The sequence below is a fragment of the Adelges cooleyi genome, unplaced genomic scaffold (assembly GCF_023614345.1).
Source record: "Adelges cooleyi isolate 19-005CV unplaced genomic scaffold, UGA_ACOO_1.1 ACOO_flye_CR_arks_rails_tigmint_CR_PRNA_30, whole genome shotgun sequence".
In the NCBI taxonomy this organism is placed as follows: domain Eukaryota; kingdom Metazoa; phylum Arthropoda; class Insecta; order Hemiptera; family Adelgidae; genus Adelges; species Adelges cooleyi.
Window position 1 is genome coordinate 22,357,331 of NW_026095971.1, and position 16,917 is coordinate 22,374,247.

A 16,917-nucleotide genomic window follows, 5' to 3' on the forward strand; every position below is an offset into this window, starting at 1 on the left:
ACACATTGGACCTCTCTTATTTGCTCACGTTTACAAATTCCTTACTGCTGGTTTATAGTTTATACTGTGCTGCAGTGGCGCCGTAGTCTATGGCCGCGTGGTAGCCAATAAATATTTTGGATTTTGGTACATGTTGTGTGTTGTGTACAGAACAGAGTTGATTAAAATATGTTTACAATATTATTGTCAACTATATTATAGTAAATATACAATATACATTATACTAGGGCTCTGGGTAATACCGAGTGCCCGATTGCAATGTAAAAAGATACCGACATTTTATGATTCATTGACGTCAAACAAAACCATTGAAATAAAGATAAGCAATATTACTTTCCAGAAGCAGCGTTATGCCGTTATTATATATGTATTTGTCGTGCCGAATGCTGATGAATTATCGACAATCTTACATCGAAAGTGGACTTTTTCGTTAGTTGTTACCGACTTTATATGAGCGTTGCATTATTTTTTTTATTACTCACAGACTATACCGTATACGCATATTTACAGATTATATTGGGTAAGTTTGATTTAAATTGCGTTATAACTTAATTATTTTTGGGCAAATATAGTATTAATATTCTAAAGAGGCCTCTCTACGACTCTACCCAGTACCTGTAGTATTTTTGGTCGAAAACAACTCATTCTAATTCACAATCAGAACTCAGCAACGCGTAATCCGACAATAATTTTGAGAACAGATATCGATTTTCCAATATATTATTGATGTCATGACCGAAGTACATTTTTAATATAGTTGTAAGATTGTTTTAAAAACATAGAAAAAATTAATTTTTCAAAGTAAAATAATTAATTAAGTATTAACCAATAATAAATGAAAAATTATGCCTAGGTCAATACTTTTAAACATTGTGAAGAGTTCAAATATTTTTTTTTAAACTTAAATCCGAGTATTCTTAGGAACAGTACGTTTGAAGTGGAATGAATTGTTTTTTACAAAAACAGATACTGTATGCGTTATAAAAGTTGAAAAAAAAAATTAAATATCATAATAAATCCCTTTTTTTCTATGGTAATATATATGTTTAAACATATTTGCTCAATGTTAAGTTTTAGTGAAAAACACCTTTTAAATCACAGTGGTGAATCGACTTGTCAATACTTTATTGATGTCATGACCGAAGTACATTTTTAATTTTCGTTTTTAATATAGTTGTAAAATTGTTTTAAAAACATAAAAAAAATTAATATTTCAAAGTAAATTCAATTAATGTATTTGTGGTTAAAAAAAACGTTCATAAACTAATTTCAACTAATTTGAAATTCATATTAATCGTCATCGATTGTATTTTTTGCATGCAATAAAAGTACAGTTCGTATAAAACTTAAGAAATGTATTATCTTAATCGTAATTTTGAACATAAAAATTATGAATTCAACAAGGACTCACTTTGTGGTGGACCTAGGACGTTTTTTTTGGGTAAATTTTTTATTTTTTTATTTTTATAAATTTCGATTGAAGTTAATCATGAAACATATTGCTCCAAATGAAAAAACTTATGAAACCTTTTTTATGTAAAACTATCTCATCTTTCTTTTTGATTAGATGTATTTTTGTCGTAAAATCAATAGGAACCGAGAAAATCACGAATAACCATTTTGTAGCATCTTTACAGTGTTGCCAATTGTTATGCGTACACTCCTGAGTAGGGGACTTTTGAGACATTATTCAGGACACCAAAGTATATCTAAAAAACCAATAACACCTTTTGTTTGAATTATTCCGTAGTTTGACCTTTATTTTTACTAATATCAGTGGACTATAACCGAAAGAAGTGTTACCGAAAAAGCAGTACGCTGTTATCTAATAAGAGATATGTTGTACGTTCAACGTTCAAAATAGAACTAAATAATGAATTCAAAAAATAGTTTAAAGGCCCAAATTCTCTATGAATTTTTTTAGGCCAGACATTATGAAAACATTAAAATATTATCCAGAAACAGTAGAAATAATGACTAATTTAGAACGTGTCGTACCATCAATAGCGTACACCGCCTGTATGAATAAAAAATAATTGAACTGTTATTTAGTTAAGTTTTCTAAAGTAGGTAGTAGAACTGTTGACAATTATTATATGTACAGGTGAATTTGAATTTTCAATTATTTTATATTATCAGAGAGCGTTTAGAGGTTTACCGGTTTTGAAAAATCAAAAATTTGTAAGTGCATTGTTTTGAGACAATTTATTACACTACATTAACATAATATCAATCATTAATGTACATTACGCACAAATGTCTTTAGAGAAATGAAAAGTAACCGTTTAAATTGGACTAAATGGTTTTACAACTTTTTACGAATTTTAGTAGCCTTTTTTCAACGACTATTGGATAGTTAATGTCCAAATACAAAATATTAAAACTCACAATTGTATATTTTGGTAATTTTTATCGATTATTAGTATATTAGGCATATACTGTAAATTTATACTTAAGTATCGAAAGTAACATTAGGAGGTTTCTGTGCCATAGAATGTAAAAAGTCCGAAGGTCGGTAAGTATGGATCACGAATTTGCAACTAAGCAATATTGCAGGTCCCTCGGTCGGGTACTGTTGGTAAAAAGAAATGGAATACTACAGAATTAGGTCAAACCGGCATGACTGGTCATGGCTGGCCGTGTAAAAATCATAAACGAGCACTACATTATCGAATTAAGATATGAATGAAAAAGGTTTTTTTGCGATTACAATACTAATGAACAGTGCAAAGTTTGCAGTAACAGATGTTTATTAAGTCCACCTCATCGTCCCTCTCCTAAAAAACCTGTACAATATAAAAGCAATCCTTTCTAAAAAAAAAAAAAATAGTACAATTAAGAGTCATGATTAAGACACTTTTTTCTGTTGAAAAATTTTAATTTTGTACTTTGGTTTTTTTTCGAGATACTTAAGTTTATGCTGTTTTACAATATTTACATTTTTATTTTTTAATTTTCTCCCAGAGCTGCACCGAATTTTGAAATTTAAACATATAGTTTAATAGTTAAAATAGATTAGTTTAAATAGTTCAATTGACTTTTGAATAAAGAATAATTAGCTGAACATTTTGAAATTAAGAACAATGTGTGGTATATGTTATACCACACAACGTTCTAAATTTCAAACGTTAAATAATATGTTTCTATTTAAGTTGCAATTGTCTTAAGAGATATTTAGTGTCTTATCTTAAATACATCAACTTGTACATACAATATACATTAATTATACATTAATTATACTAGCTCATTAGCGATTACCGAATGCCCCCGATTGCAATGTAAAAAGATAACGACAATTTATAGTTCATTGACGTCGAACAAAACCATTGAAATAAGGATAAGCAATACTACTTCCCAGAAGCAGCGTTATGCCGTTATTATATATGTATTTGTCGTGCCAAATGCTGATGGTAATCGACAATCGTACATCGAAAGTGGACTTTTTCGTTAGTTGTTAACAGACCATATATGAGCGTTGCATTATTTTCTTTGTTATTCAAAGACTATACGCATATTTACAGATTATATTAGGTAAGTTTGAATTTTTGAAAACAGATTTCGATTTTCCAATATATTATTGATGTCATGCCGAAGTACATTTTTAATTTTCGTTTTTAATATAGCTGTAAAATTGTTTTAAAAACATAAAAAAATTAATATTTCAAAGTGAATTCAATTAATTAAGTATTAACCAATAATAATTGAAAAATTATGCCTAGGTCAATACTTTTAAGTGTTGTGAAGAGTTCAAATATTTTTTTTTAAATTTTAATCGAAGTATTCTTAGGAACAGTACGTTTTAAGTGGAATGAATTGTTTTTTTACAAAAACAGATACTGTAAGCGTTATAAAAGTTGAAAAAAAATTAAATATCATAATAGATCCTTTTTTTCTATGGTAATATATATGTTAATATAAACATTTTAGCTCAATGTTAAGTTATAGTGAAAAGTTGCCTATACAACACCCCTTTTAAGTCACAGTGGTGAGGCCCCTTTAGTAAAAATTCTATGGGTTGAAACGCCAATTTTTTTTGAAAATTACACCGGATGTCTATTACAATAATAAGAGTGTTCTCAATTTTTTTTCGACTATTTTGGCCATAGTAAAACGTATATTGATTTTTTTTCCTAAACACTTATTTTTTTATATTTTTTATAGTGTCTTCAGCTATCAAAAATAACCGTTAAAAATCCGATTATTATGTAAAATTGTCTCAGCATTCTGGAAAAATATTGAATTTTTTTTCGCTTATCAAGAAGTCATTAAAATTAAATTTATAATCTAAAGAGTAGTTTTTTTCACGTTGCGCAAAATTTGAGAATTTTTTAAATATTTTTTTTTAGAAAGCTAATTTTACAAAAAAATAGGTATAGTTCAAATTGGGATCTCCATAAAAACATTTTAAATGTGAAAAGTCGAAAAACGGAGAACACGACAACAATGTTCAAATAATAGTTAATATAATTTTGTGTAAAAATAAAACAATATTTCTATTATTATTAGCACATTGTGCTTGGTTTGGACTGTACTGGTTTAAACCTACTATCCACAGATTCGCATCGAACCGTTTATTGAAAAGAGATTTGATCACTTTGTTATAATAATTCCTGTAGAGCGTAGACCTGTGATCTCCCCGTTCCTTCTATGCCACGATTACACTGTACTGGCTTTTTTTTTATTAATAAGCCGAAACACGCTCATATAAACAATAATATATTTGTTTGATAAATGTATAATAAAAGAAACAATACCAAAATTAATTGCGATCAATTAATGTATTTGTGGTTAAAAAAAACGTTCATAAACTAATTTCAACTAATTTGTAATTCATATTAATCGTCATCGATTGTATTGTTTGCATGCAATAAAAGTACAGTTCGTATAAAACTTAAGAAATATATTATCTTAATCGTAATTTTGTACTTAAAAATTATGAATTCAACAAGAACTCGCCAGGACAGAGATATGTTGTTCGTTCAACGTTCAAAATAGAACTAAATAATGAATTCAAAAAATAGTTTAAAGGCCCAAATTCTCTATGAATTTGTTTAGGCCAGACATTATGAAAACATTAAAATATTATCCAGAAACTTGATATGTTTTAATATACTAGCCACCTTAGATAATAGCTTAACGAGACATGAAAATGTTTTTAATATTTTATTAACTAAAACATAGCTAGTAATAATATTGCAGTCCGTGATGGTTTTACAACATTATTGTAATTTATAATATCAAAAGCTACTTTTCAAAACCGGTTTTATGAAATATTACCTTGGAGAGATGAGCGCTAGTTTATTTCCACAGTAGTGTGAGTCAAAATGATGACTAAACTAGAACGTGTTGTACCATCAATAGCGTACAACGCCTGTATTAAAAAAAAAATATTTAAACTGTTATTTAGTTAAGTTTTCTAAATGTACATGTAAATTTGAATTTTCAATTACTTTATATCAGAACGTTTAGAGGTTTACCGGTTTTTAAAAATAAAAAATTGTAAGTATATACTCAATTTTGAGACAATTTATTACACTACAATAAGATAATATTAACCATTAACCTACATTACACACAAACGTCTTTAGAGAAATGAAAAGTAACCGTTTAAATTGGATTGACTAAATGGTTTTACAAATGTTTACGAATTTTAGTAGCCTTTTTTCAATGACTATTGGATAGTTAATGTCCAAACACAAAATATAAAAACTTACAATTGTATATTTTGGCCATTTTTATCGATTATTAGTTTATAGTTATTAGGCATATACTGTAAATTTATACTTAAGTATCGAAAATAACATTAGGAGGTTTCTGTGCTATACTATGAAAAAAAGTCTTATATTTTAATTTTCTTCCAGAGCTGCAGCAACTTTTGAAATTCAAATATTGTATAGTTAGAATAATTAGTAAGAATAATTTCAAACGTTAAATAATATGTTTCCATTTAAGTTTAAAAAGTTGATAATGCTCTAAAAAATAATAAAAAAGAAAAATATTTAGTAATTTGTAGTATAATGTAAAATAGCATAAACAAAAATGTGTTCAAAAAGAACATTAAACATTGCAATTATCTTAAGACATATAAATTTAAATCAAGGCTAGGTTAGGTTAGGTTAGGTTACAGAACTGATTGATATGATCGTTTTTGAGGTTTCGATGGAAATCTATTTGATGTATAATAGGAACTAACATCCTTAAGGATCCTTTTCCTTAAGCAAAAAAAAACATATTTTATTTGATATTACATTGATGGATTTTCAGATTACAATTTCCGAAGATGAAAAGTCAACACTGGTCCAAACTCAGTTACTTTCATGGAGCTTCGAACGACCCTCTGTTACCACAAACCATTGGAAAAGTATTTGAAGATGTAGTCAAAGAAGCACCGGATCGCGAGTATTTAATTAGCCGACACGAGAACAAAACACTCACATACGCCGACATGCACGCAGAGGTTAGCAAGTATATTTGAGTATGCCTTTATATATAGATTCAAAATTTTTGTTTTTTTTTTTTTTGTATTTACTAAGAGTTAAAATAACTTTAAATTATTGAACAACTATTGGCGTTTAGGTAGAGAAGCTGTGCCGGAGTTTTAGTGCGATTGGACTGAACTATGGAGACCGCATAGCAGTGTGGATGCCCAATTGTGCACTTTATGTATCCGTTATCATAGCTGCGGCTCGTTTGGGTTTAGTTTTGGTGAGAAAATATTTTAATGACTTTTGAGCAGGCAGTTGACGACTCTGTAGGGTTCTACAATATGCCAACACTTGATCGACGTGTGTTATCGTTTAGGTTAATATAAATCCTGCTTATCAAAGTGACGAACTGCAACACAGTCTGCAGTTGGTTGGAGTGAAATGTCTACTGACTTTTGAATCGTTTAATACGCAAAATTATCCGGCTATCATTGAAACGATTGATCCGGACATTTGGAACCGTCCACCGAACACTCGTGTCGTGTCTAAACAATTGCCCACACTCGAGACGGTCGTTTTTAATACGGAAAACACCATGAGGTTTGTAAAACGTTTACCCCGAATCACACACTGACGTTGTGTTTAAGAAGTCCAAATGAATGTGTAATTTTTTAGGGGTGCATACAATTTACAATCTTTCTTAGACCTCGGAGCCGGTAAAGAATATGAAGTTCCTAACGTGCAGCCCGACGAAGGATGCAACATACCATTTACTTCGGTAGCAATTGACAATAGTCATCAAACCTAACCATCTTTTAGACCCACGCTGTCATTTCTTAACTTAACCAAACTTCATGTTTCCAGGGTACTACCGGTAAGCCAAAAGCGGTGTTACTAAATCATTTTGGTCTTTTAAACAATGCACGGAACGTAATGAAACGTCTGGGAATTCTCGACGATCAGGTTTGTTCATATTCACCACAATAGCAGTAGTAAAATTTGTCTGACATGGATTAGTTTTTTTTACCTGGGACTTATTCCATCATATGCGTCACGTCGCAAAATATGTAAATGTGTAAAAAGAGAAACGAGAAAACGGATAGGACTTTAGAAATATAGTTAAGAGATTAGATATCTAGAGGAAGGATATGAGGGAAGGTAGGTGCAGGCCGAAATGGAAATGGTCCTTAGGGTAAGGGTTTGTACACAGTAGTGTTACTCGTATGGTGTTGTACAATACTTTGACTAGAAGAAGAGAAAGCGAGGGAATAAAACAAGATCTTATTCTATTGTATTGTATTATAACCAATAATCATGTTGTTAAATTATGCCTGTGACGTAAGGCTAAAAATATATTAATGATACAATGTTTTACATAAATTGGAAAAATGATCTAGAATTTTTTTTTAATTTGATTTACCACCAGAATACGGTGCACAAGTTCTGTTGTACCATGCCATTATTTCATGCCGTTGGACTATCAGTTGGGGTACTTGGAGCTATGGTTTCCAAATCTACATGCATCTTACCTTCTGCAAATTACGATTTAAAATCTACAGTTGACGCCATAATAATTAACAAGTAAATTACAACGATGCACATTGATTAGTTTAGAAAGAAATTTAGAATATAAAATTTTAGTTATTAGCTTACATAGCTGCTGTAACTTAACCTAATTTTACAAATTCAGTCTTATTCCTTTTGATTCCCGAATGCTTGCACTAATTGACAAGTTTGCTTTAAACATCCAATTTGTTTTATATGTTCATTAATAGGGCAACAGTATTTTTTGGAACACCGTTTCTGTTTGTTGATGTTAGTTTGTATTTCGAAACCCTCGCAGAGGCCCAGAAAGAAAATGACCTGCGACTTGCTATTACCGGCGGTGCTCCGTGTTCGCCTGATTTGATGAAGAAATTTAAACTTCAGTTCCCTCGAGCAAAGCTGATGGTTATTGTTGAATAATTTTTATCGTTTTTCTTTTAAAATTTTCCAAATACATTATGTTTGTTGCATTATCTTTAGCCCGTATATGGAATGACGGAAACTAGTCCCTGCACGTTTCAAAATTTCTCACACGACTCTGAAGATAAATTGTTGAACACTGTTGGATTTATACACGATCACGTGGAGGTTAGCGATACATACATACCGGTCTCCTAAATTTCATAATTTCCCTTTAATGTTTATCTGTGTTTTCAAACCTATTCAGGCTAAAGTGGTCGACAGTAAAGGGCACATGGTCCCATTTGGAACACCCGGAGAGTTATTGATTCGCGGATACGTCAACATGACAGGTTATTATAACGACCCGGAAAAAACGAAGGAAACCATAGATTCATCCGGATGGTTACACACGGGGTAAGTTGAACACTGTATATTAGACCAAAGTTCAAGCATACTTTACATATAAATTCGTTTTGTTTTTTCCCCAAAAGAGACCAGTTTGTTTTGTACGAGGATGGATACGGAAATCTTGCAGGGCGCGTAAAAGAAATCATCATTCGCGGCGGTGAAAATATATTCCCAAAAGAAATTGAATATTTTTTGGAAACTCACCCGGCAATTACCCAAGCTGAGGTGACATGATATACCTATTGTTTAAAATGTACAAAGTTTATTCACTTGACTGAAATCTGGCATTAATATTAATGTTATAAGGCTATACATACTCAAAGGTCAACTAGGTGCCACCAGTAACTGTTTAAGTTCAAGCAATTGTTCTCTGAGAGTGCTGTAAATATAATATATAACATAACTGGGAATAAAAGCTTTAAAAAAAAAAAATAATAACAGTGATGTAAGAATAATGTTCTCAGCGACAAGGCACAGCATTTGGAAGAAGTGAAAAGTGAGGTTGACGCCTTTTGGCGTGGACTTAATTATACTACTTGAATCAAAACGTTTGAAAATCAAAAAAACTTAAAAAAAGTCATATTTAACTCTTCCATAGCTACATTTGATTCTAATAGTCTGTCCAATTATATATATATATATATATATATATATATATATAACATAAATAAACTAAATTGATTTACACTATTAATGATAGTCTTTGTTATTTTTTTAAAGTAAATAAACATACATGATTTGAATTTTATCAATTATAATTACAAATGTTTACTCAAGCTGTTTTTTAAACAAATTTCTTAGGTTTATGGCATACCGGACGACAGTGTGGGTGAAGAAATATGCGCCAGTATAATCTTAAAGGATGGAATGACAGTCAAAGAAGAAGACATAAAACTATACGCCAAAGGAAAGGTCGGTCTGATGATATTGTTAACCGTGTTGTTAAATTGTATTTTATTAATACCCGTTTTCATTCATTAGATATCTCAACTGAAAATCCCTAAACACATAATCGTCGAAAAATCATTCCCGAAAACAGGATCAGGTAAAGCGCAGAAGTTCAAGTTGAGAGAAATGGCCGTACAAAGGATTTCTGAAATGTACCTGAAATGAAACAATTTTTTATTATTTTGGATTTTTTTTCTCTCTAATAATTGGTGTTTTGGGTGCTTTATTATTATTATAATTTCAAAAAAAAAAAAAAAGTTGTGTACTTATATTTTGAGAAATTTGATGTTGCCGCGTGAAGAAGAAATCATGGTAGCAACAGCGTTATCCATCCACCTCAAATACAAAAGTCATTTCATCTAATAACATAATAACAATGGACTAGCTAGCTTTTCCAAATAATTGCTCATAATCCGTATTATTGATTTCGCATTTTTTCCTTGATATAAATCAAAATTAACTAAATGTCCATCCTTCGCGTTTAGACTCCATATTTTTTATAGCCAAATCTTACCGATTAGCCATGTTTTCCAAAATACATTACCATACTCTCGTCATGAGCCAAGTGTACTTCTGGTACAAAAATATGGTTTTATTTACTGCGATTGACAGTTTTATTTAAATAAACATAATAATAATTCTACATTAATTATTATTATAGTGGCCCATAAAGGCGGTAAGACTTGTGTATTTTAAAATGAGTTACATTTGATGTCAATGTCCTGCGGTGGACATAATTACCCGGATATTATAATATTATGTAACGACCATTATCATCAAGTAAAAAGGGCGTGAAATAACATGTCTGACTTAACTTCTGAGTGTCAAACAGGTATTAATAATACATTAACATTGGTGGAACACGCGATGGAATACATTTCAAAGCTCTATTTCCACCTGACTGTGCCTGTAATCAATTTCCAACAGTATAAGTTTATACAATTCAAAGAAGTTTATACAATACAATAGTTATGATGTATGATGTCTAAACGGGTTTATCATCACTTAATCCACGGCTGTAATTTTATGGCAAACCTCAGCCGTGGTTTAACGTTAGTTTAAAGGGTGTTTATGTATTTTTTTTTACCAGGTTTTTATTATATTTTATACTTTTCTATTACATATTAAACATAAGTTTTTTCTACAATTTTTGTACAATTAAAAAACTATGAGGAATTATATTAATATATTAAGAGATTGACAAATATGAACACAATAATTAAACATGTGTTGACTAGAACACAAGACATACGTAGGTGAAAATAACATTTGTTTAAGTATTATTATTGGTTTATAAAAAAAAAAAATGTACTCGCTATTCATATTGGCAATAATATGGTACCAATATGCATGCAAATACAAACGTTTGGAAACACAAATTAAGATATAGCCAAAAAACAACTTGTTTTCCACAAAAAATAAAAACTAGTAAAACTATAAAAATTGTTTTTGTAAAATACAACTGTTCTCTCAACGTAAAGACTTAAAACAAATGTGTGTGATGCTAACAGTTATGTATTTTGTCTTTTTTTGTTTACAAGATTAAAACGATACAAACCGTATTGGCTTTGGAACACTACAGCAATTTTAACTAGAATGAAAAATGTTAGCTGAATACTTGTAAAAACTGATTAAAATTATTAGGTCATTAAATAATTTTTTTTTACCAATATTCAAATAATAGTACATTCTATCAGGGATAAATATTTCATAAAACATACATGTTAATTTAAAATTGTTATATTTTAATAAAAAAATCTCGATAACATTTTCAAACAAAATACTATTGTGTACTTTCTGATAATTTTTATTTATATATTTAAGGGGTGTTCGTTCCGAAAAAGTTGGCATGGTTAATAGTTGGGTCGTGTAAATTCAATTCTCTAATGTAAACATTAGATATATTATGTGTGTGTGATTGTAAAACCTATAACTAAAAAGAATATAGCGTTAAACTCTGCGTCGGATCTAACTCTGTATGTACTCGATAAAATATTTAAAAAAAAAAACCAACCAGCTGCGTAGTTAAACTTAAATAGATACACTATGTAAAAAAAGCCTATTTGGATTCAGATTTTTCGGTCAAAACATAAGTCTATCTACAAGTCGCAAGAAGGCCACATTTTCAAAACCTTTAGCTTAAAAAGCTTATCAAGTTGATTACTGTTTTCCAGTTCAATCGGTTGAAGAATATAAGTCAGTATATTTCTACCAAACCGTTCTAATTAATTGGGCCGAATCATCAATCGGTTTGACATTTAATAATTTAAAATTCCATAATAAACAAATCTAGGATTTCTAAACCTGTCTGTTCTGTTGTTGACCTTGCTGAATTCGCCTTTGAAAAGCTCTGAAAACCTAAGGCTTCGTCCAAAGAATAGAGTTTCATCTTTTAAAACCCTTAAACAGTCTTAAATGGTGTAAATAAAAAAATACACATCAGCACAGTTAGTTAAACAAGCTAATCGAACGGCTGATATTTTTCTTGAAAGTATTATCATTTTTTTAAATGTTTTTTTTTTTTAAACTGATAGGACATTATATCTAAAACGTTATCCCCTCTTTCCACTAAAACAAGAATATAACTAGAATAGTTTTTACTTTAAAAACATCTAGTAAGAAGCATTGTGGGTAGTCAAGTTTAGACGCTTTAAAATTAAGTGTATAATTTTTCTGTCTTCTTAAAAGCTAACTTTAATAACAATCCATAATAAAAATTGAAATCTTTAGTGAAATACAGCTTTCTTTAGCGGGCCAGGACAAATTAATACTTAATATTATAATGAAAAAAATAATATAATATATTTATCATATAAAAAACGCCTCGAAAAACCAAAACCTTCTGGAATGACCAGAGGCAACTGTGACTAATGTAAATTGTTTTTATGTTTATTATTATTGGCAGGTAAAAATGAAACCTTTCTATTTTTTAATATTATTTGTTATTGCAAACGTTTCGGCAGTAGATGATCTACTTAGTAATTATTTTGTTTTCACAATAACCAATCATGAAAATTTGAAGAAAAAAATTTAATAATTCGCTTTTATTTTACAGCGAAATACAAGATGATTGTTTTCATAACGAGTCAGTACCGTTTTTGGTTTTACAAAAAAAATAGTTTTTTTTAAAGTTTTGACTGTTTTTATACATATTTTTTAAATTATCTACTATAGATTCAATAATCAAACTTACTGCTAATCTAACCTGTGAAATAAATAATTCAAAAATGAGTAAGATATATTTAAAATATTATTATGCGTTATCAATTGTCAAGTTATTTTGTAAATTAAAATATTATAGTTTTTATCAATTGTTAAGAAAAGTGCATGAGGTAAAACCTGTGCAGTAAACGTTGCTGAAATACTAATGTGGTAAAAATCAAATAACTAATTTGTACATTAATATTTATAGCGTTTTCTATAATTCACAACACTTGACAATAGGCAGTGAGACTATTGAAACTAATATACAGAGAGAGTAGTGTTAAGTTAAATGGCTACTGCTTAAAACATGGTTCAATCGAATTCTAAAGATTTGTATAGTTAACTTGATTTCAATTTAATCTTTTACTATAGCTCAAATCTTTATTTGTTTATTTTAGGTGAATTGGAGCATGCAATTGAAATGATCGTGTGTACGGAATTTCAATATACTTTAGGTAGAGTCATATAGATATAATAAATTATTAAAAATCGTTTAGACAAAAATAGAAAAATTAAATAAAAATTATACAAAAATTACAACTAAAATGTATGTTTATTTTTATGTTACATTTATCTCCAAAGCTTAAATGGAATCTTTATAAAAAAAAAATACTGATTTAGCTATTTCAACATGGTCCAATTATTACATTTTATTCTAATCGCCACATCCAATTCAATTCAGCCATTATATTTTCACAACGATCTTACTCGATTAATATAGTTTTTTACTTCCTCGACCTTCGTCTTGTAATTTTTTATTATACAAATACAATTTTTAATAGCAAATCAAATCCATTATCATTGATTTAAGTCATGTCGTTTTCAGACGAGTTGAACTTGATGATCGCTGTACCGGGTAATTGTACTTCTCATTGAATTTTGTGGAAATATTTCCAAAATATTTTATTCCCATTGAAGTTCCCAATAAGATTCCAATTGAATGAAATATACATTGGAGTACATTTCTTCTTATTGTTTAATATAGAATACAAAATTTAAATGCTGTATCATTGATTTGTGTAATGTAATTTCAGACGAAATAAGTATTGCAAAAACTTTACATGGTAATAAAAAATTCCATTGCATATTATGATCAAAGTGCTTGCATATAATAATTATTGTTTGATCATTTTTTTATGCATACAAGATTTTCATTTAAATTACAGGTATTGAATACCAACATTACAAAGAAAGTAGGTAACAACATTTTTTTTTTTTATTGCATATTATTTACAACATTTTATACATTTTCATTGTTTACATACATTTTGAGAATAATCATATGCGTACAAACATGATGGTTTCAATCATAAAAAAAAATATATATATAGGTATACATATAAATAGTTTTGTCTGAAATTTTAGAACGCAGATTTTACCAGCGGTACCTTAAAAAAATTGATATAGGTAATATTATTATGTAATTGTAAAATTAAAAAAAAATTTGAAAATTATACGTTTGTAGTTCTAAAGAAAAACTATAAAAATAAAACTCATGGCTGTATTGTGTTCTATGCTCAGGCTTACCCATATATTATATAGTATAGTAGTTTTGTGTTTAAAATAGCTTTTACTCGAATAATGCGTTGTCTAGATGATAGAAATAATTAAGCAGTATAAAAAAAGCCAGCACAGTGAAAGTCAGGGCATGTTTTTGCTCTGTAAAGTACCTTTTTAAACAGGATTTTGGATCTATTATGACTTGCTACATGACGAAATCGGCTTAGTGTGTTTTTTTCTACCTTGAGCTTTGTCTTCTCGTTTATAATAGAACAGAAAAGTAAATATCATTAATTTTTGTAATGTAATTTTAGAAGAAAAAAATATGCTGAAAAATTTACCGGGTAATAAATTTCATTGCATATCAAGGAAGTGTTTCCAAATAATTATTTGATGTTTTCTTTATGCATACAAGAGTTTCGTTTTATTTTCAGACAGTGAATTCCTAGATTACAAAAAGAGTAACCATATTTTTATACATTTTATATTTAACAATAAAATACCTATTTAAAACATAATATCCATATTTAGAATGCGCACGTTACAAGCGGAGGCTTAACAAATTAAAAAAAGGTAATATACTAATTAAATATAAATATTTATAAGCATTTTGTTATATACTTTGTTTGAAATTTTAGAACGCATACACTACAAGCGGATGCTAAACAAAATGGAAAAAAGTAATAATATATTAAGTAAATATAAAATTGATAATTATACATTTGTGGTTCTAAAGAAGAATTATAAGAAAAACGATTTGACCTCAAACTCATAGCTATATGTTAAAAATATAAATATCTATAAAAGCATTGTATTGTCTTCTTGTTCATAGTAGAATAGTATAATTAAATGCTATATCATTGATTTAAGTAATGTAATTTCAGACGACAAAATTATGGAGGAAACTTTTCCTGGTATGATAACATTTCATTGCACAATATATGGAAGTCATATGGAAGTGTTTCCATATAACTGTTTGATATATTCTTTATGCATACAATATTTTCGTTTTAATTTCAGATAATGAACACCAACATTACATAGAAAGTAACCATATATCATAATATTTACAATACTTAAAACATATTCATTGTTTATATATAAATACATATATTTTAAGAATATGCATTTATGCATAATGCATATTGGATTCAATCATAAGAAATATGTACATTGAAATATATTTTGTATTAAATTATAGTATGCAGACATTACCAGAATGTTTTCAAAACGGAAATGGGCAATATATTAAGTAAATATAAAATTAAAAAAATCGATAATTATCTATTTGTATCCGTTTTATGCTTAAGCTTTTGATGATCATTCGAAATATAATTTTAACCGTTTATTCAAACATTGCCGTAACATAAGATCTTTAAAATTTGTCTAGTAATACCATTTCATGATGGCAACTTTTGGGCTTAATGGTCTGTTAAGCTTGCACGATGATGATGATGACAATATTTGTCATTAATTAATTGGTCTAATCACTGTTTTATTAACGCTGTATAATGATTTAATGTTTAATGTATTTGTTACAGATCTTCCTGCTCCCCCATTTGATGTTGACCAAAGTAATTACACACACTGTTTTTATTGTTTCTCATTAACAGGGTCATTTTATATTATTTTCGCAGATTTTGGAGACTTAGATTTGACCGAACTTGCGACAGATAGAAGACACTATATTGAAACGGCTTTAATAAATATAATCGGCCGTGAATTAGGTAAATATTAATATCTAGTCACTACCGCCGACACATACTTAAAATAGCTAATTTGGGTAAATTTAAAATATAAAAAATTCAGATGGTTCGGACAATGTTAAACGGTTGTGTCGTTTGATAGCGTTGTACAATAGTACAAAATTCCCAAAATCATATATAAAAATTTATCAGACTCACTTTGATTGTACTTGTATCCTGTGGGATGGAAATATAGAAAAAAAATACATAAAAATGGACGGCAAATGGTGTCAGGTGCAACTACTCGAGGAACAGTTGAATCAGTCTTCTAAAATGATATAATATAATTATTGTCATTATATTGAAATAATGTTTACAAGTTGCACAAATATTAAAGTTGTCAATTATTTGTTGTATTTCACAATAAACTGATTTACTCACCATTATAATGACATTTATTGCACAATATGTAGTGTTGATTTAAACAGATTCTTAATTCATTTTTATCATAAAATTATACATTCGAAACGTTGTTAAAAATTAAAATTCACTTAACTTTTGCATCCTTCACCGTCTTTAGGCATTTCTTTGTCATTATTTATTCCCAGTATGCTTTAGGTCAAGGTGATATTTTATTTCCACAAGGAAAAACTACATTATTATTATTGTATGCATATCTGGTTAATTACAAGATTAATGTATGCCATCTTATGTTTGCAAAAATCAATTACACCTATTTAGAGGAAAATAATGAACAAACGGATAACTCTATAAAACATTTTAATAAACATAACAAAAAT

At 28.8% G+C, this 16,917-nt stretch overlaps 1 protein-coding gene across 3 annotated transcripts; it reads left to right on the forward strand.

Annotated features, from left to right (window-relative positions):
• The first annotated feature begins 372 nt into the window (after positions 1-372).
• Positions 373-9,934, forward strand: LOC126838034 (medium-chain acyl-CoA ligase ACSF2, mitochondrial-like). 3 transcript variants are annotated; one of them, XM_050572119.1, is made up of 13 exons: positions 373-520; positions 6,265-6,457; positions 6,577-6,705; positions 6,802-7,025; positions 7,101-7,203; positions 7,290-7,388; positions 7,852-8,006; positions 8,201-8,375; positions 8,451-8,558; positions 8,638-8,786; positions 8,864-9,005; positions 9,582-9,692; positions 9,762-9,934. In XM_050572119.1, the coding sequence occupies exons 2-13, from the start codon at positions 6,281-6,283 to the stop codon at positions 9,891-9,893; spliced, it is 1,704 nt and encodes a 567-aa protein (XP_050428076.1). In that variant the 5' UTR covers positions 373-520; positions 6,265-6,280; the 3' UTR covers positions 9,894-9,934. The 3 variants fall into 3 exon arrangements, with proteins under 3 accessions (XP_050428076.1, XP_050428075.1, XP_050428077.1); XM_050572118.1 differs by lacking the exon at positions 373-520 and adding an exon at positions 3,389-3,531; XM_050572120.1 differs by lacking the exon at positions 373-520 and adding an exon at positions 5,363-5,499.
• The last annotated feature ends 6,983 nt before the right edge of the window (positions 9,935-16,917 follow it).

Bases quoted from the DNA above. Each gene is read 5' to 3' on its own strand.
- LOC126838034 (XM_050572119.1), top strand. From the start codon at position 6,281: ATGAAAAGTCAACACTGGTCCAAACTCAGTTACTTTCATGGAGCTTCG. The intron at 7,389-7,851 runs GTTTGTTCATAT...ATTTACCACCAG, and splicing joins TGGGAATTCTCGACGATCAG to AATACGGTGCACAAGTTCTG. The intron at 8,007-8,200 runs GTAAATTACAAC...GTTCATTAATAG, and splicing joins GACGCCATAATAATTAACAA to GGCAACAGTATTTTTTGGAA.